Source organism: Dipodomys spectabilis, unplaced genomic scaffold, assembly GCF_019054845.1.
Source record: "Dipodomys spectabilis isolate Male_0828 unplaced genomic scaffold, ASM1905484v1 ptg000573l, whole genome shotgun sequence".
In the NCBI taxonomy this organism is placed as follows: domain Eukaryota; kingdom Metazoa; phylum Chordata; class Mammalia; order Rodentia; family Heteromyidae; genus Dipodomys; species Dipodomys spectabilis.
In genome coordinates, this window is record NW_024871250.1 from 804,018 (window position 1) to 824,740 (window position 20,723).

Consider the following 20,723-nt stretch of genomic DNA (forward strand, 5'->3'; position numbering starts at 1 on the left):
CTAAAGGCTGGCGCTCTACCATGTGAGCCACATGTCTATGTCTGTCTTTTTTTGGTGACTTATGGAAGGTAAGAGTTCCATGGACTTTTCTGCCTGAACCTCCATCCTTAGAGGTCAGCCTCCTGAGCAGCTGGGATGACAGGCGTGAGCCCTGGGTCTGGCTGGGAATATCCTCTGAAGCTGTGCTTCTGTAATGTGAAGAAGTTTGTCTGGCTATCCTCTTTTGGCCTTGAGAAAGTTCTAGCAAAGTTCTAGCAAAAGTGGGGCACCAGGGGTGGGAAGGTGGCTCAGTGGCAGAGCGCATGCCTTGCATGCATGAGGCCCTGGGTTCGATTCCTCAGCACCACATAAGCAAAAAGAAAAAAGTGAGAAGTGGCGTCGCGGCTCAAGTGGTAGAATGCTAGCCTTGAGCTGAAGAGCTGAGGGACAGCACCCAGGCCCAGAGTTCAGGCCCCATGATCTAGCTACTCAGGAGGCTGAGATTTGAGGATCATGGTTCAAGGCCAGCCTGGGCAGGAAAGTCCATGAGACTCTTATCTCCAATTAACTACTCAGAAAAAGCTGGAAGTGGTGCAGTGGCTCCTGTGGTAGAGCACTTGCCTTGAGCTGAAGAGCTGAAGGACTGTGCCCAGGCCCAGAGTTCAAGCCCCATGGCAAGAAAAAAAAAAAAAGAGTCTATCAAAGTGCTGTATTCTTGCAGAGTCTGTGGTGCTCTAAGGCTGGACGGAGAGACTTCAGGCACATTCTTGGTGTTTTCCCATCACTTTGCTTTATATTATTTTGTATTTTATGTTATTTATTGTTAGCCTGGAGTTTATTGTTAGCGAAGAGTTCCTCGATGATTTTGGTGTCATAATACCTGCCTTGTCTTCCTCTATCATCCATCCACTCACTCTCCTATTTACTTACCTACCATCTACTCATCCATCAACCCATCCAATGCATCTTTACATCCATCCATCCACCAATCCATCCACCACCATCCACCCACCTATCCACCATCCATCCATCCATCCACCAATCCATCCACCACCATCCACCCATCTATCCACCATCCATCCAGCATCCAGTATCCATCTATCATCCATCCATCATCCGTCCGCCATCCATCTATTCATCATCCATCCACCATCCATCATCCATCTATCCATCCACCAATCCATCCACCACCATCCACCCATCTATCCACCTTCCATCCAGCATCCAGTATCCATCCATCATCCATCTGCCATCCATCTATTCATCATCCATCCACCATCTATCATCCATCTATCCATCCACCAATCCATCCACCATCATCCACTCATCCATCTATCATCCATCCATCATCCATCCATCCATCGACCATCCATCTGTCATCCATCCATCTATCCCATTCATCCATCCACTCATCCATCCACCTTACTTACCCATTTATCTGTCTGTACATTTCTTCATCCATTAACCCATCCACCTATGCATCTTTTCATCTATTCACCCACCATCCCTCCATCTACCCACATATCCATCCATCCATCCATCTAGCACCCATCCACTCACCCATCCATCAATCTATTCATCTATCCATCCACCTAACCATCCATCCACCCATCCATCCACCCAGCACACATTTTCTGAGTATTATGTGTTAAGTACTGGGAATACATGAGTGAAAGGTGGAGGTGAGCCGTGTGCTGTGAAGGAGGAGGAGGTGGAAGTAGGGCTCTAGAACCTGACAAACCAGAATCTCCTCCTGCCTTGGCTCCTCCTGGCGGTGTGACCTTCAGTATCTCTGTCCCCTCTCTGAGTCTTGTTTTCCCACCTGAACGCGAAGGACCCGAGGGAGAGGGGGATGCATGCTTCCTTTAAGTGTAGCAATGAAGCAAGGTAGGCTTTAGGATTCCCACGGCCCCATCTGCTTTTGCCTGCATTACAGCAGCATATTAAAAAAAAAAAAAAAGTGCCAGGCACTGGTGGCTCCCGCCTGTCATCCCAGCCACTCAGGAGGCTGAGATCTGAGGATCGAGGCTCAAAGCCAGCCCGGGCAGGAAAGTCCGTGAGGCTCATCTCCACTAAATCACTTAGAAAAGGCTGGAAGTGGCGCTGTGGCTCACGTGGTAGAGCGCTAGCCTTGAGCAAAAGGAGCCAGGGACAGTGCCCAGGCTCTGAGTTCAAGCCCCAGGATTGGCACCCAAACAGAGAAACAAAAAACCAAGCTTTTAAATTGATTCCTTTTTGAAAAATAAACAAACCAACCCCCAAATCCTCCTGGAGTAGCTGTACAAAGAAAGGAGTTGTCATTCACCCAGGTGATTCGGGAGACCCCTCCTTTCAAACATCCTTCACTCCCGGGAAGTGGCTGGGCAGCTGCTGGGTGGAGCTGAGGGAGGGGGGCATGGCCCATCACTCACCTTGATGCCCGCTGCTCTCCCGGCTTGCGGCTCAGGCAATGCAGTGGGCTCTTCCCGGCTTCCTCCCCAGAGCGACAGCTAGTCCCTTTTATTGCCACCAAAGCTGCCACCTCCTGACTGGGGTCAGGACACACCCAGGGCCCGGCCTGGGTGTAGAAATCATCAGCCACCCATGCAGTGAGGCCTGGCGCGCTCGGCGTGGAGAACACCCCCTGGCAAAGCTGGCTGTCGCCTGGCGTGCCCGCTCCCTTGATCCTGTGTGTGTGCGTGCGTGCGTGCGCGTGTGTGTGTGTGTGCGCGTGTGCATGCGTGCCCCAGCTAACCTCGCAGCCTGTGGGAGAGAGGTGAGCGTGGTTGCTCCTGCTTGGCAGATGGGGAAATCCAAGTCCACGGTTGGGACATTGGAATGACTGCTTGAGCTCAGAGTTGGTAACTGGCACAGTTTGCACCCAGGGCCGGGGCGGTGGCATCCGGCTGCTTCCATGGAGGTTTGCTGCCCCCCCCCAGTATCAATCAGTATTTCATTTAATTTCCCTGACTTTTTTGTGGGGGGTTGGTGGTAGGGCTTGAACTCGGGGCCTGGGCGCTGTCCCTCAGCTCTTCAGCTCAAGGCGAGCGCTCTACCACTTAAGCCACAGCGCCACTTCTGGTTTTCTGGTGGTTCATTGGAGATCAGAGTCTCACAGGAACGTTCCTGCCCAGGCTGGCTTTGAACCGTGACCCTCAGATCTCAGCCTCCTGAGTAGCTAGGATGACAGGCGTGAGACACTGACACCCAGCTTTGTGATTTTTTAAAAAAATGTTCCCAGCTTTCATTCACCTACCACGGGGCTTGACCACAGAAAGTGTCCAACTCAGGGGCTTTTACTTATTTATTTTATTTCCTATATTTACTGATTGGAGTCCTTACCACATGCCATTCTAGAATATTCTCATCATCTCAATAGGTAACCATGTGTAAACCACATGCCATTCTAGAATACTCGCATCATCTCAATAAGTAACCATGTGTAGACACCAGTGCTCACACCTATAAATCCTAGCTACTCAAGGAAGCTGAGTCCTGAGGATCCCAGCTCAAAGCCTGCCTGGGGTAAAAGTCCATGGCAGGCCCTGAGTTCAAGCCCTAGTACTGGTGTACACACACACACACACACACACACACACACACACACACACACACGAGCACACAACAGAGACACTCACCACCCATGATTACTGTGGCTCCATTCACAACGCCCACGCTGTATGCAGTCACCTTGCACGTCCACCCGCTGATGAGTGGATGGAGCTACACAATGGAGGGTTATTTAGGCATGAGGAAGAATGAAATGAAGCCAGGCGCTGGGGGCTCACAACTGTCATCCTACCTACTCAGGGGGCTGAGAGCTGAGGATCACAGTTCAAAGCCAGCCTGGGCAGGAAAGTCTGTGAGCCTCTTTTCTCCAATGAGCCACCAAAAAACAGAAGTGGTGCTGTGGCTCAAAGTGGTAGAGGGTTAACTTTGAGCGAATGAGCTCAGGGATGGCAGCCAGGCCCCGAGTCCCAGCCCCATGATTGACCAAAAACCCAAACCCAACCAAACAGAAAGAACAAAATCATTTGCAGGGAAATGTGTGTGAGACTGGAGATGATCATGTTGAGTGAGATAAGCCAGATTGGAACTCACTGAAAGCTATTGAATGGTACCGGGGTAAAGGGTGAGGGGGATGGGGTCTAGGAGGAGGGGTCGGTGGATTGGAGTTCTTTCTCTGCATGATACTGTGCGGCACCAAGTAACATGCACTCAAACAAACAACTGACAGGGTCAGGGATGGGTGACTCACGCCTGTAATCTCAGCTACTCAGGAGGCTGAGATCTGAGGACTGAGGGTTGAAGCCAGCCCTGGGCAGCCCTGAGGGGCTGTATATGGGAATGCACGGCTTCTTGTTACTAATGGCTGGCCGTGTATCCTTGGAGTGCTGCAGTCCAGATGTTCCAGAGAGGTCTACACCGAGTCAGGGTGAGAGGAATGTGCCATCTTGTGTGGGAGTCACGGCCAGTTGATTAAGTGGTTCATTATATTAATAAGAGCTATCAAACTCTCGGTTAGTCAGAGACAAGACAGCCTGGAAAATAGACTGAGGTGCGGACACGCTGCTAGAGGATGCAGAATTATGAGGTGAAAGGGGAGACACTGAGAATGAATCGGAGTTTTCCAGATGGGCACATGGAAGCCACAGCGTGTAGAGCAGGGGCCCAGACTGAGGAATGGCGGAGGCCAAGGAGGGAGAGGGGACTCGATGGCGGACACCGCGGCTGTGAGGTCACACAGTGAGCTGTGAGGGCAGTCGTGGTGACGCTGAGTCTGGGAAGGGAGAGAGAAAGCAATACGGTAAGAAGTGAGCCGGGCGCCGGGGCTCACGCCTGTCATCCCAGCTGCTCAGCGGGCTGAGAGCTGAGGATGATGGTTCCAAGCCAGCCTGGGCAGGAAAGTCCCTGTGAGACTCTGATCTCCAACGAACCACTCAGAAAAAGCCGGAAGTGGTGCTGAGGCTCAAGTGGTAGAATGCTAGCCTTGAGCACAAAGAGGCTCAGGACAGCGCCCAGGCCCTGAATTCAAGCCCCAGGACCAGGAAAAGAAGAAGGAGGGAGAGCAACAGGAAGAGGAGAAGGAGGAGCAGGAGAAGGAGGAGGAAAAGGAGGAAGAAGAAGAAAAGGAGGAGGAGGAGGGGGAAGGGAACGAGAGGAGGAGAAGGAGGGGGGAGAGGGAGGAGGAGGAGAAAGAAGACCAGGGCGACCTCTTGGCAGTTGGCAGGTGAAATGAAGCTCTGACAGGAAATTGGACCAGCTTGGGGCCATCATCCATATTTCTCAGTGCTTTCCGGAGCCACATCGCCCTTACAATGGTGCTTAGCAAGTCTTCCTTCATTGACTGGTGGTGTGACTCAAGTGGTAGAGCGCTTGCCTAAGAAGCGTGAGTCCCTGAGTTCAAATCCCTGTACTGACCCCTAATGAAATAGCCAGAGGCCTTCTGTTTCCAAAAGACAGAGGACACATGAACCATGCAGTGTTGACACAAATGGGCAGCCACGATGCGCAGTGCAAACCCGTAACTAGAAAGACCTTGGCACTCAACTGCCACTCTTGTTCTTATTTATTTATTTGTTGTGCCAGTCCTGAGGTTTGAACTCGGGGCCTGGGCGCTGTCTCTGAGCTTATTTTGCTCAAGGTGAGCGCTCTACCACTTGAGCCACAGCGCCACTTCTGGTTTTCTGGTGGTTCATTGGAGATCAGAGTCTCATGGATTTTCCTGTCTGGGCTGGCTTTGAATCAGGATCCTCAGATCTCAGCCTCCTAATTCGCTGGGATTACAGGTGTGAGCCACCGGTGCCCAGCTGCAGAGATCATTTCTGGAGAGTGGTGAGGGAAGGTGTTTCTCCATGCCCTGCTTTCTGAGTCCTATTTCTCCCTGGGAGGTGGCAGGATGATCGGCCTCCACACTGGGTCAGAGAAGGGCAGCACTCAGATCCCGCACGACCCTCCTGGGCGAGCACACCCCTCCATGCCTCCCTGCAGCCTTTCTCTGTCTGCTTGCCCGGACCAGCAACCTATATATTTTTTATCACCAGCGCAGTATTCCCCCCCCCCCCCCCAGCCTCCCTTTTGCAGAGATGGTGGTGGGAGAGCTTGGCGGAGCTCCAGCCTGTGGCCAGCGTCCCACCAACCCAGGCTGCCTGGAGGATCAACAACTCACCAGGACAATAAGAAGAGGTAACAGGCTGTCAGGCAGGAGTGAGTCAGCCAAGTCTGGGGGATGACGTCCAGAGCCAGGCATTCGCTCTCCCCCCTCCCTCCTCCCCTCCCTCCCCCTCCCTCCCTCCCTCCCTCCCTCTCCCTCCTGGAATGTGTCAAATGTTTTGCAAGGCAGTGGTGGAGTTTCCCAAGATCCCGGATCCCGGACGCCCACTTAGAATGTCTCATTTATCTCCCCTGCAGTTCACGTTGTTTTGAAAAGAGAAATAGCTTCCCTCTGGTATTGATAACGAGAAAACAATCTGAATATGTTCAGGTAGAAATACCGGTACCTTGTTATTGTTGGATGGAACTTCTGATTGTGGAAAGAATAATAACAAGCATCGCCGTCGTTATTGTTGCAGGGCTGGGATTGCAACCCAGGACTTCACAGGAGCTCCGCCAGGACTCTGTGACCCCACTGCGCCCTTAGCCCCCAAATCCTGCTTCCTTTTTGTTTTTTTTTTCCTTTTTTTTATTTTATTTGTTTATTGCGAAAATTCTGTACGGAGGGGTTACAATTACATGGGCAAGATAATGAGTACATTTCTTATCAAGCATTGTAGCCTCCTTTGTTTCCCTTTCCCATCCCTTCCCATCCTCCCCCGGCCCCCCCCCCCCCCACCCAATCTCCCCCCCCCCCCCGACCCCGCACCAAAGTTGTAAAGTTCGTTTTCGACATAACAACTTGTACATCTCATTGTTGCATTGGGTCCACCTGTATCCCAATTTAAACTATTTGTTTTTGGCCTTCCCCTCCACAAATTATACTGACCTCAAATACAGTGAAAGCAGGGGTTATACTGTGGGGGAAAGACATACAAAGCAACAAAGAAATAATCTCATAAATGTATTAGAAACAATTCCATGAAAGAAAAAAACATTTGAATACATATCTTAAGGTTCATTTCCCTAACATCACCTTATCTGACCTTATCTGCTTCACTCAGACATATACTAGATATTGCAAATAAGGGAAATCATGGGACCTATGTTTCTTTGGGTCTGGCTTACTTCACTTAATATAATTTTTTCCAAGCCTTTCCATTTCCTAACAAATGTGGCAATGTCATTCTTTCTGATGGAGGCATAGAATTCCATTGTGTATATATACCACATCAAATCCTGCTTTCTGAAATTTGCATTTACTCCTCTTTTATTCTAATGAAAGACACAGGTTTTATTAACTGCCATCTTCCCGCAATGGAAGGTTTTCCTCCTTTATTATCAGTGCCTGGCTAGGACAGGGGCTTTGAACCCAGGGAGCCTGGACCACTTTAGCCATCCTCCCAGCCCGTTCTGCCTTCGTGTTCCCTCTCTCCTTCCCTCCATTCCTTCCTCCCTCCCTCCCTCCCTTCCTCCCTCTGGACTTCCTTCTTTCCCTCCCTCCCCCTTTTTCCTTCCTTCTTTCCTTCCTTCCTTCCTTCCCCTCCTCCCTCCCCCTTCCCTCCCTCCCTCCTCCCTCCCCTCCCTCCTTCCTTCTTTCCTTCCTTCCTTCTTTCCTTCCTTCTTTTCTCCCTCCCGTCCTTCCTCCCTCCCTCCTGCACATACATCCACATTGTTCCAATATCTGTAAGTTGGCTATAAATGTGTGTGTGTGTGTGTGTGTGTGTGTGTGTGTGTGTGTGTGTGTGTGTAAGGCTGATGGAAGCGGGGCAAACACAGGTGAGGAGTCGGGAGCAGTAGATCACTTGGTGGAAAGCACAGAGGAGCGCACTGTGGAAGGCTGCTCACTCTGGAATCCAACTCCAAAGGCGCCATCCCAGTGACTTGAACCAGGGCACACTCCGGTGACTCGGTTTCCTCATCTGGAAAGATGAGACAGCTGTGCGCACCTTGGTGGAGAGTGGTAAGGGCTTCCTATTTCTGAACACGGAGGGAAGCACTGGCTTTTACTCAGCAAACCCTACACCCTTCTTTTGCTGTGTGTCTAGTGTGGAGCAAAGGACTGGACATCGTCCCTGCGGGACAGGTGCTCTCTGCCTTGAGCCAGGACCTCTGCCTTTTTTGCTTAAAATGTTTTCCTGTAAGGTTTCATGATGACACAGAGGGAAGCTGAAGCTCAGCCCTCCTCCTTTGTACCCTGGATAGCTAGAAGGAGAGAGGGCCCCATCACACCCGGCATCTCATGAGCTCCCCCTCAGGCGATGCTCAGATCTCAGCCTCCCGAGCAGCTAGGATGGCAGGTGTGAGCCGCCATGCCCAGCCCCACACACCTCCTGAATATCCTCCGCCTTCCCTCTGCCCTCCGCGCCTCTCTCTATCCCTTTTCTCCAACACCACTTCTTGAATGGTACTCGGTGGGCAGCTGGTGCCGAGGGGCAGCCGGACTCCCGGAGGCTCAGCGCTGTGTGTTGGTTGGCGTGGACACACCCCAAGCAACGCAACGAGCTCTTGGCGTCTGAGGAGGTGGGCTTGGTCCTCTGGCCGGTGTCGTGTGTGCGCTCTCTGGCTTTTCAATGATAAACAAGGAAGAAAGAAAGCCGGGCACCGGTGGCTCCCGCCTGTCATCCCAGCTACTCAGGAGGCTGAGATCTGAGGATCACGGTTCAAAGCCAGCCCAGGCAGGAAGCTCTGTGAGAGTCTTATCTCCAATGAACCATCAGAAAACTGGAAGCGGTGCTGTGGCTCAAAGTGGTAGAGCGCTTGCCTTGAGTGAAAGAGCCTGGGACAGCGCCCAGGCCATGAGTTCAAGCCCCACGATGGACAAAAACAAAGACAACATGGAAGAAGGAAGGGAAGGAGATTGCCCCAAGCCTCAGTAGGACCCATGAGCGGAGCCAGGTCTCCTGGAGGAGGATGTGTGTCCCCGTGTCCCCATGGGGTGAGTGACTTAAGATGATGAATGACTTAATCATGGCTGTTTCAGGAGGGCTCTTAATGAGGGGGAGGTGAAGGTAAAAGAGCAATTATCCCGCCTGAGAGCGCGAATACGCACACATGGCCACTGTGGTGCGTTCTTGCAAGGAAGAACTGCAAACATGTTTCTGTGCTCAGGAAAGTGCGGGGAAAGAAATGGGGGGAAATGAGAGGGAGAGGGAGAAGGAGAGAGAGAAGAGAGGGGGAGGAAGGGGGCAGAAAGTGTCAGGAAAGAGGTCTGGAGTAGACAGTCCTGGAGGGGCTGAGATGGGGGGGGAGGGGGATGCTTGCACAAGATCATTTCTGCCCAGAGCACTGGAGCAGGAGTCCTGGGCTGTCAGCCCCAGTGAGTCAGGGCAGCAGCACGGGGTGAATGCTGAGATCTGTAGGGAGATCCTGCCGTCCAGGAGCCAGGACGCCGGAAGTGGGGAGACGGTGGGTGACTGAGGTTGGGTTTTCTAGATGCGGCCTCATGGTGGTCTCCTCAGCATGGTGGGGCGTGGAGCTGCTGCTGGGGGGGCGTGTTATGGCGTCACACACAGAGAGCTCTCTCCTTTGCGCTCCCTCTGTCTCTGTCTCTATCTCTGTCTGTCTGTCTTTCTGTCTCTCTCTCTCTTCTCATATCAAGAGGAAATGTGGGATTATTTTAGAAAGTCTTTTCCCCCATTCCATTTTTTTTAAGCTCTCTGGCTTCTTCCCTGTCTCCCCTTCCCTTCGCGTTCCTTCCCTTTCCCTCCCCCTCTCCCTGCTCCCTTCCTTTATGTATCTGTTCCTATAGACATGTTGACTCAACACGGGATATTTGTCTTTTTAACTCTGGCTTATTTTGCTTAATGTGAGGATCCTCATTTCCATCCATTTTTTGCTACTAATGTCATCATTTCATTCTTTATGGTTGAGTAATACTCGTGTGTGTGTGTGTGTGTGTGTGTGTGTGTGTGTGTGTGTGTGTGTGAGATGACCTACTCTTTATTATTTTTTGCCAGTCCTGGGACTTGAACTCAGGGCCTGGGCGCTGTCCCTGAGCTTTTTTTGCTCAAGGCTAGCACTCTACCACTTGAGCCACAGTGCCACTGAAGCTTTTTCTGTGTCTGTGGTACTGAGGAATCGAACCCAGGGCTTCATGCATGCTAGGCGAGCACTCTACCACTGAGCTACCTTCCCAGCCAGAGGTTTTTTGTTGTTGTTGTTGGTCATGGGGCTTGAACTCTGGACCTGAGCACTGTCCCTGAGCTCTTCAGCTCAAGGCGAGCACTTTACCCTTGAGCCACAGCACCACTTCCAGTTTTCTAGTGGTTCATTGGAGATAAGACTAGGATGACAGGCGTGAGCCACTGGCATTTAATCTTTTTAAGATTTTTTATTTTTTTGGAAGCACTGGTGCTTAGACTCAGAGCCTGCTGCTCACATTTGGCTTTTTTTTGTTTTTTTTGCTCAAGGCTGGTGCTTTACCACTTGAGCCACATTTCCATTATCTTTTTTTTAATGGTTCATTATAGATAAGAGTCTCATGGCCTTTCCTGCCTGGGGCTGGCTTTGAACCATCATCTTCACATCTCAGCCTCCTGAGTAGTTAGGATTGCAGGCATGAGTCACTGGCACCCGGTCGCTTTGAGGTTTGCTGAAGGGTGAGATGTCTTTCTGATGCCAGGCAGCTGGTTGGCATCCTGGGGAAAAAAATCATTCAAGGGTTTGTAGTGTTAGTGGAAGATGAGCTTTTCTCTAGCTGCAGCTATAGAAAAGGGGCGGGGGGAGAGGGGAGGAAGATGTAGGCCCCAGGGAAACCCGGGCCTGACTGGGGTCAGGAGGTGATCACATCCCAGAGCTCTGTTGACTCTGTTTCTTTTGTTATTTCCTGTGCTTTACTGACCACGGTTGTTGTTTTGTTAAATTTTGTTTTTATAGTCAAGGTGATGGACAGAGGGGTTACGGTTACATAAGTTCGGTAGCGAGTATTTCTTGTCAACCTTGTTACCCCCTCCCCTCTTTCCCTAATCCCCCCCCCAAATTGTACCCAGGGTACCAAGGCCAAATACAGTGACAATAGGGGATATACCATAGAGGGGAAAACACAAAAGAAAAAAGGAATCACGTAGTACATTGAGAACAACAACAAGGAAGAAACGCCTCTTGTGTCCATGTCTTTCACTCAGCATCGTCTTCAATGGTCATACAGACATAGACATCGAGCTATTCTGCTCATCTGCTAAGATTATCCTAGCTGTCTACTCATTATTGCAATAAGGGAACCCAGGGCCCCATGTTGTATGAAAGGAGAGGAGGTTAGCGCTCGCCGACCACTGTTTGGAGTTTGGATTTCATTCCCTCATGCTGTCTTCCACCATTGTGACAGTATTCACCTGTGACCCGGTAGCATCTTGTGGCTTGTCTGGAAAGCCCACACCTGGGGAGGCCACCAAGCTGAAATCCGGGCTCTGAGGCAACTTTGGGGGTTGTGCAAATGCTGCCTGGGTTACGTGCACGCCGGGGTGACAGCTAGGGCTGTGTCCGCCGGGCGAGGGTGGCAGGCTTCCACCCCGTGGGACAAGACGTTGCTTGCAGAGCAGCATTTGCATCCTCACGCAAAGGTTCTGGGAATCGGACGGGTGACGCTGCCTTGGGCAGGCCCAGGAAAAGGAGCTGCAGGCCGGTCCAAACACACAGGGAGGGCCGGGCACCGTGGCTCACGCCTGCCATCCCGCGACTCAGGAGGCTGAGCTGAAGACTGCGGTCTGAAGCCAGCCCAGGCAGGAAAGTCTCCCTGAGACTCTCATCCCCAACCAACTACTGAAAAACTGGAAGTGGCACTGTGGCTCAAGTGGTAGAGCCCTAGTCTTGAGCAAAATGCAGCTCAGGGACAGCGCCCAGGCTCTGAGTTCAAGCAGCAGGACCAGTGTATACACACACACACACACACACACACTTCATTTTTTGCACATGATCTTGCATGTGAGCCAGACTAGGCCATGATCTTCCTCATTTGTGTTTCCCAGGTGGCTGGGACATGTCTGCACTGCTGTGCCCGGCTGCTATTGAGAAGAGGTCTCCAGGACTTTTTGCCCAGACAGGATCTGTCTACCTTGTCTGTTTTTAAAAGTGTATATGAATTATTCCAAGGGGTTTCACTGTTATTTCACGACCTAAATGACCATACTGATGTGCAGTTTATGCAGCGAGACACCCTTGTTTATGCTCACTTTATATGAAGGTATTTATTTATTGCCAGTCCTGGGCTTGAACTCAGGGCCTGGGCACTGTCCCTGAGCTTCTTTTGCTCAAGGCTAGCACTCTACCCCTTGAGTCACAGTGCCACTTCTAGCTTTTTCTGTGTATGTGGTACTGAGGAATCGGACCCAGGCCCTCATACATATGAGCCTTCTATCACTGAGCCACCTTCCCAGCCCCTTTTAATTTGTGTGTGTGTGTGTGTGTATGTGTATATGTATATATATGTGTATGTGTGTGTGTGTATGTGTGTGTGTGAAGTAGTGTGAACTTGGGGTCTGACTCTTCCCAGGCAGGTGCTCTGCCACCTTAACCACACTTCCATGTTCTTAGAAATATTTGTAACATATTCTGTCTGTTGCTATTGAGATGACTTTTTTTATGACCATGCTTTAAAAAAAAAAAAAAAAGAACCTTATTTTTATTTCTGTGTATGTGGTGCTGTGGAATTGAACCCAGGGCTACATGCACGCTAGGCCAGCACTCTACCACTGAGCCACCTTCCCAGTCCTATGGGGGCGTTTTAAATAGAAAATTATCCAGTAAAAATGTGAAAGGGAGGGGGGAGCGGAACCCATGGTGTTAGATAGACCAGGATGGGGACCCTGTGTCCTTGTCTTGTTGTAGGTTGGAGAGACCGAAACCAGAGAGGGATGATGGTGTCCCAAAGTGGCACAGCTTAAAGAAGCCAGGCAACTGAGATTTGAACCTCCAGCGAGTCTGGTGCCCCGCCCCCCCCAGCCTTCCTAATAGCTTTCCTCTCAAGCCTGCAGGAGGTTTACATGATAAATAGCCTTTTTAATTATAATTCTGCCAGAGGGGGGCTGGGAGGGGGAGGGGGCTGGGGGAGGGGCTGGGGGGCGCTGGGCCTCAGTGATGGATCAGCTGCTGGGCCTGCTCGTAGCCCACGTGCGGGTTCTGCTGGCGCCGGCGCAGGCGCACCACGCTGTGGTCTATCTGGTAGCCCATCTCCTTGGCGCCCAGGCACCCGGCCAGCTTGTCCCGCGTGGCCAGCAGCTCCTTCAAGTTCTTCTCCATGAGCGTGTTGTGCTGATGGAGCTGGTCGGTGCCCTGGGAGGGGAAGCGGGGAGAGGGGAGGAGAGAGGCCATGCTGGGTTCTGGCCAGGCCCTGGGCCGGTGGACCCTGCCCGGCCCCGGCACTGCCAGAGAGGGCTGAATAGAGCTGGGCATGGTGGCTCACGCCTGTCATCCCAGCTACTCAGGGGGCTCTGAGGATCGGGGTTCGAAGCCAGCCTGGGCAAGCAAAGCTGTGGAGACATCCTTATCTCCAGTGAACCACCAACAAAAGCCAGAGGCGGAGCTGTGGCTCAAGTGGTAGAGCACCAGCCGTAAGCAAAATGACCACAACAAAGCTCAGGGACAGTGCCCAGGCCCTGAGTTCAAGTCTCCAGGCCCCAGAGCAAAAACAAACAGAAAAGGAGTCTCCTGGGAGACTGGGTTGAAAGGCAGCGTGGTGATCGGTGCTGAGTTCCTCTCTCGGCAGAGCGGGGTTGTGAACTCGGGGCCTTGCGCTGTTGGGACGCTGCGTTCTACCCCTTGAGCCACGGCTCCTGTCCGTGGTGGGGGGCTGGGTGGGATGCGCCTTACCCCATCAGGGGTTGGCGAGCACCTACCTGAGCCAGGCGTGTGGCCTCGGGAAGCTGCGTGCCCACGTGCTTCTGGTACATTCGAACCAGGGGTCTGTCTAGTTTCTCTCGGGCCTCCATGTGAGTCTTCAGCAGAGGCCCCTGGGGCGGGAGTGGGGGGCAGAGTGTTGGGGGGCGGGGACACCGAGCCTCGCAGGCCCCATGCACCTGTCCCCACGCGGGTGTGTGCGTACCTTGATGATCCCGCAGGTCATGTACATCTCCTGGCTGAACTTGGTGCAGCGGTGGATGGTGCCCCGCATGAGGCCCAGCGTCATGTTTATCCGCTCCTGGGGGTTGGGGAGCGGGGGTCGTGGGTGTGGGGGGGCCGCGCCCCCTCCTGGCCCCCACGCCCCCTCCCGCCCCAGCCCGGTACCTTCAGCTCCAGCGTCTCCCGCATCTTCTGCAGGAGCGTGTTGTTCACGCGGTTCCCGATCTGCCGCTGCTGCTCGTCCAGGCCGCTGGAGCCGCGCTCCAGCTCCGCCAGCGCCTCCTTGGACTCCATCAGCAGGCGCTTGGCCTCGAACAGGGCCGCCGCGCAGTCTGGGGGTGCAGGGGTGGGGGTGGGCCTCCTTCCCTGGCCCCGCATCCCTCCCCTCCTCCTCCTCTTCTTTTGTGCCCATCCTGGGGTTTGAACTCAGGGTCTAGGCATGGTGCCTTTACCACTTGAGCCACAGCTCCACTTCCATTGTTTCCTCCCCTGTCCTGAGGCTTGATTAGAACTTGGGCGCTGTCCCTGAACCTCTTTGGGCTCAAGGCTCTCCCACTTGAGCCACAGCACCACTCTGGCGTTTCTGAGTCGTTTATTGGAGATCAAGAGTCCCTCGGACTTTTCTGCCTGGGCTGGCTTTGAACCACAATCTTCAGATCTCAGCCTCCTTAGTAGCTGGGATGACAGGTGTGAGCCACTGGTACCTGGCCTACTCACTTTCTCAACAACTTCTACTTCCTCCTCCTTCTCCTCTTCTTCCTTCCTCTCTTCTTCTTTCTCCTCCTCCTCCCATCCCTCTTCTTCCCTCCTTCCTCCTCCTCCTCCAATTCTTCTCCTCTCCTTTCTTTTTCCTCCTCTTCCTTTCATCTTTCTCTTCTTCCCGTTTTCTCCTCCTCTTCTCCCTTTCCCTTCCTCTCTCTCCTCCCCCTTTTCCCTCCCCTCCTCTTCCCCTTTCCTCCTCTCCTGTTGCCCCTTCACCCCTCACACAGAGGTAGGCCATGCACACGGGCAACCGCCTGAGTAGGCATTTTGTTTGTTGAAGCAAAATCTGTGGCTGAACATGGAGAGGAGTGTCCAGGGGGAGAAACAGAGTGAACTCTTGCAGGGCCAGGGATTGACGACGCTCGCTGGCGGCCGGTGGCTCACGCCTGTCACCCTAGCGACTCGGGAGGCTGAGATCTGAGGACCAAGGTTCAAAGCCAGCCTGGGCAGAAAACTCTGAGAGATTCCTATCGCTGATGAACCATGAAAAAAGCTGGAAGTTTGCCGGCACTGGTGGCTCACACCTGTCACCCTAGCGACTCGGGAGGCTGAGATCTGAGGATCAAGGTTCAAAGCCAGTCAGGGCAGGAGAGTCTGGGAGATCGTCTTTTTTTTTTTTTTTTTTTTGTCAGTCATGGGGCTTGAACTCTGGACCTGGGCGCTGTCCCTCAGCTCTTGAGCTGAAGGTGAGTGCTCTACCACTTGAGCCACAGCACCATTTCTGGTTTTCTGGTGGTTCATTGGAGATCACAGCGTATGGACTTCCCTGCTTGGGCTGGCTTTGAATCGTGATCCTCAGTAGTTTGGATCCTGAGTAGTTTGGATGACAGGCGTGAGCCACCAGCGCCTAGTTGAGATCATCTTTAATTAACCACCAAAAAGCCAGAAGTGGAGCTGTTCAAGTGGTAGAGCCAACTTTGTGCTCCCCCCAAAAAAAACCCTTCAGGGGCAGCACCCAGGCCCTGAGTTCAAGCCCTGGAACTAGTGTACACACACACACAAGTCCTGGGACTAGTGTACACACACACGCACACACACGCACGCGCGCGCGCGCTGTAACAGAGTCCTCCCTTCTGTGGGGCCTACCTGGGGTGTAGGCACCCACAGGGTCGGGAGGCGGTGTCTTCAGGCCCTGGGTTCGAGGAGTAGGGGCTCGGGAGAGGTCCACCCAGGAGTGGCGGCCGGCCTGCTCCAGGACCTTGTCCAGAGGCTGGTTCATGAGCTCCGCAGCCTGGAGCCGCTCCTGACAGTAGAAGCCCAGCGTGTCGCGGCAGGTGGCCAGAGTCTGGGGGCCGTGAGAGCAGGGAATCCGTGATCCTGTCTCTGTCTCTCATCCAGCCAGGATGATGCGCTCAGCCCTTCACAGTTTTGAAGGATGGCGCAGGGTGGGGCACACCCCACCTCTCAGGGCTGTGTGTTTCCTTTTTGCAAAGCGAAGATACCACCACCGCCGGGAGTGCCACGTGAGTGCATGGATCTTCCAGTTGTACAGTCTTCGGCGTCCGAGTGAGTTAGCCCTTGGACAGCTGTGGGGGGGTCCCTTCCCCAGCCCCCAACAACTCGGCCTCTGCCTAACAAGGGTCAGGTGCCTCCTGACCTTGAGCAAGGTCTCTGTTTTTTCCATGTCCACCTCCATTTTCCTCTTCATGGCCTTCAGCTCCTCTTTCTCCCATTTCAGTGTGCTGTCCACTCTGTCAGGAATCTAAACACCAAGGGGGGGGGTGGGTGGTTGGTACTGGTGGCTCACACTGGTAATCTTCAGCTACTCAGGAGGCTGAGATCTGAGGATCCTAGGTGGAAGTCAGCCAGGGCAGGGAAGTCATTTAATGAGATACTTATTGGAGAATTCATCACTGAAAACCTGAATGTGGAGCTGTGGGTTCAAGTGGCAGAGTACCAACCTTGGGTGGAGGGGGAAATAAAGCATGGGGCCACTTCTGGCTTTTTCTGCTTATGTGGTGCTGAGGAATTGAACCCAGGCCCTCGTGCCAGAAAACCAGAAATGGTGCTGTGCACAAGTGGAAGAGCGCTTGCCTTGAGCTGCGAGAGCTGAGTGACAGCGTCCAGGCCCAGGGTTCAAGCCCCACGACTGACCAAAGAGGGTTCTCCAACATCACAGGGTCTGGCTGCCTTCCCTCCCTCCCTCCTCCTCGAAAACACTGGGGACTTGAACTCAGGGCATGGTTGAACCACTTTAACCGCGCCCCCCTCTGGTGTTGGTTTTCCAGGCAGAGCCACCAGGCTCTGGCCAGCCTCATGTCGTGATCCTCCTCCTCTCAGCCTCCAGCGTGGCCGGGCAGCCGTCCCTGGGGCTGGGAAGGGGGGTGCGGGCCTGCCCCCCGCCCCGTGCAGGCCCCCCCTCCGTGCAGGCCTGCCCCCCTCCCCCCGTGCAGGCCTGCCCCCCTCCCCCCCGTGCAGGCCTCTCTCCCCCCCCCTGCCCCGTGCAGGCCTGCCCCCCTCCCCCCCCCCGTGCAGGCCTGCCCCCCTCCCCCCCGTGCAGGCCTGCCCCCTCCCCCCCGTGCAGGCCTGCCCCCCCTTCCCCCCGTGCAGGCCTGCCCCCTCCCCCCCCGTGCAGGCCCCCCCTCCGTGCAGGCCTGCCCCCCTTCCCCCCGTGCAGGCCTGCCCCCTCCCCCCCCCCGTGCAGGCCTGCCCCCTCCCCCCCCGTGCAGGCCTGCCCCCTCCCCCCCCCGTGCAGGCCTGCCCCCCTCCCCCCCCCGTGCAGGCCTGCCCCCTCCCCCCCCGTGCAGGCCTGCCCCCCTCCCCCCCCCCCCGTGCAGGCCTGCCCCCCTCCCCCCCCCCCCGTGCAGGCCTGCCCCCCTCCCCCCCCGTGCAGGCCTGCCCCCTCCCCCCCCCGTGCAGGCCTGCCCCCTCCCCCCGTGCAGGCCTGCCCCCTCCCCCCCCGTGCAGGCCTGCCCCCCTCCCCCCCGTGCAGGCCTGCCCCCTCCCCCCCCGTGCAGGCCTCCCCCCCCCCGGGCGGGTCTGCCCCCTCCTCGCCCCCCCCCCTCCCCGCACCTTCTCCGAGGCGTGGCGGAAGCCCCGCAGCCGCGTGCTCTGCTCGTTGATCAGCAGCCCCTTGCGCACCTCGCCCAGCCGGCGGTCGCAGCCCTCGCGCATGCGCAGCACGCGCTGCAGCTGCGCGTTGATCTGGCCCTGCGCGCGGCCCAGGCGCGCGGCCGTGAGGCGCGCCCCGCGCGCGTGCGCGAGCACCAGCTCGGCGGTCTGCAGGGCGCGCGCGTCGCGGTGCAGCGGCAGCGGCAGGCGCGCGCTCCAGGCGGGCGGCTTGGTCTTCCCGCGCCACAGCGTGACGCCCTCGCCGGGCGGCGGCCGCTCCACCGTGCCGCCGCCCTTGAGCATCTCCACGCGGAAGCGCCAGGGCTCCATGTGCGCGGCGCGGCTCAGGTGCCGCGCCAGGTGCGGGTCGCGCCCGGTGTCGGCCGGCTGCCACATGCCCACGGCCTCCAGGCCGCTGCGCTCCGTCAGCTGCTGCGCGCGGCGCGACGCGGCCAGCGCGGCCGCCCGCCACGCGGGGGCGCCCACGCGCAGGTCCTGCGGGCGCTCGGCGGCGGGCGGGAGCAGCACGGGCGGCATGGCGGCGGCGCGGGCGGACGGACGCACGGGCAGACGGACGCGGGGACCTCGGCCCACCCGACGCACGCACCTCCGCCGCTCCGCTTTGGCGCGGAACGCCACGCGCGCCGGTCACCGGGGCGACGCGACGCGGACGCCCGCGGGGTTCCAGGGGGGAGGGGCGGGAAGAGGGGACCCCCTCCCGGGCCGGCCATCCTCGGATCGGAGGATCGCGGTTCGAAGCCAGCCCTGGGTAGGAAGGGAACCACCGGAAGGACAGCGGCGGCCAGCGCGCAGGGGTGCCTGGGAGCGCCCAGGCCCGGCCCCGGCCCGACACGGACGCCGTGACCTGAGGCCTCCGTGGGATCGGTGCGCGCCGGGCCGTCACGGACGCCGTGACCTGAGGCCTCCGTGGGATCCCGCCGGTGCGCGCGGGGCCGTCACGGACGCCGTGACCTGAGGCCTCCGTGGGATCGGTGCGCACTGGGCCCGGACGCCGTGACCTGAGGCCTCCGTGGGATTGGTGCGCACTGGGCCCGTCACGGACGCCGTGACCTGAGGCCTCCGTGGGATCGGTGCGCACTGGGCCGTCACGGACGCCGTGACCTGAGGCCTCCGTGGGATCCCGCCGGTGCGCGCCGGGCCCGGGCCCGGACGCCGTGACCTGAGGCCTCCGTGGGATCCCGCCGGTGAGCGCCGGGCCCGGGCCGCCGACTCCGCTGTGCGCGGCCGGACTCGCGGTGGACGTCCCGGAGTGGATGAAGAACCCTGTCCGCCAGGCCAGGGTGCGGGCCTGGCAGCGCGGCCTCCGGGAGGCCGGGAGCCAAGGGGTCGGGCCCGGAGTCCGCCCGGGCAGCCGTCTGCGAGCCCGCCGCCGCCGAGCCCGGGCGGAACCGTCCCGAGCGCGGAGCTCCCGCCTCGAGCGGAAAGACATTAACTAAAACGGGGAACTAGTCCCTTTGTAATAGCAGCGAAAAGGGTCACGCTGCGCTGGAACTCGCGGCCCGCCGCGGCTCTCCCTCCGCCCTCCCTCCGCTCTGCGTTATGTTCCGCACGGGATACTCTTTCAATGTCTTTTTTTCCTTTTGGTGCTGTATGGGGACTTGAACTCTGGGCCTTGCACTCTTCTCTGGCTGGCGCTCTGCCTCTTGAGCCATGCCCCCAGGCCTTGCATGTCTTTGTGTTTATGGCCGCCTCCTTTCCATACCAGAACCCAGCGTATGTATCTGAAAGGAGATTTTTTTTCCCTCTGCCCCATTCCCCGTCATCGCTTGGGAATTGTGGGAACAGGAAAGGGCCTCACTTTAGATGGCGGACAAAAAGCCAAACCACAAAACAACCCAAGGTTGAAAGCCAAGGGCTGCCCCTTGGGGACACTGTGGCTGGCCTGGCCACATCGCACCCTGTCTGCTGGCCTGACCCCAGACCCCTCCTCTCTGATCCCGCTTCTCACCCTGTGGAGCCCAGGGTCTCAGTTGGCTTTAGTTAGTTAGCTGAGAGCCTGTGCCACATGGCCATGCCTGGCAGCGAGGGAAGCTGGGAAAGCCACGGCCGGAACTTCCTCTTTCTGGGATGGAAGAGAAATGGCTGAACTTCCTGGTTCTGGGATGGAAAGAAATGGTTGGACTTCCTGGTTCTGGGATGGGAGAATCAGGGCTGAACTTCTTGTGTCTGGGATGGCAAACTCTTGGCTGATCTTCCTGTTCCTAGGAAAAGTAGAAGCGTGTCCTGGCTGAATTTTCTGATTTTGGAATGAGAGTCATGGCGGAACTTCCTGTTTCTGGGATGGGAGGATCAGGGCTGAGCTTCCTGGTTCTGGGGTAGGAGGAAGCGCTTGTGGCAGCCCATCATAGTCCCTGCCAGGTGGGAAAACTAAGAGACAAGAGCCCGTCCTTCTCTCCTAAATAATTCTCCATCACACCTCTGTTTCCCAAAGCTTCCAGATGGAACGTCCTCGCTTTTTCCCACTCTCTTAAAGTTGCTTCACTTGGTAGTTGGCTCGCTATGCACTCCAGCTGCTCATGATTCAAAATTAGAAGTATTTCCTTAGGTTTTTTTTCTTCTTCCTCTTCATTTTTTGTTTTTAAGCCTCTAATCCATTGCCCACCTTCCACTCCTCGGCTTCCATTAGTCATTTCCCACCCAGCTGCCAGCAGTGATGTCCTTCAGTGAATCCCAGTGAAGGGAGAATGAAGTCTGCCAGCTCCCTCCTCACAAGGCCTTGCAGTCTGGCTGTTTTCTTCACCTTCCTGAGTGAATTTGTCTTTTATTTCCACCTCATCCCGAAG

At 55.8% G+C, this 20,723-nt stretch overlaps 1 protein-coding gene across 1 annotated transcript; it reads right to left on the reverse strand.

The window, feature by feature from the left end:
- Window positions 1-13,119: 13,119 nt before the first annotated feature.
- On the reverse strand, window positions 13,120-18,456 carry Ccdc105 (coiled-coil domain containing 105). Its single transcript, XM_042670632.1, has 7 exons — window positions 17,881-18,456; window positions 16,466-16,570; window positions 15,955-16,153; window positions 14,272-14,438; window positions 14,090-14,185; window positions 13,884-13,997; window positions 13,120-13,320 (listed from the first exon to the last, which is right to left on the reverse strand). Exons 1-7 carry the CDS (start codon window positions 18,454-18,456, stop codon window positions 13,120-13,122), a joined length of 1,458 nt encoding a protein of 485 aa, XP_042526566.1.
- Between the last annotated feature and the right edge of the window lie 2,267 nt (window positions 18,457-20,723).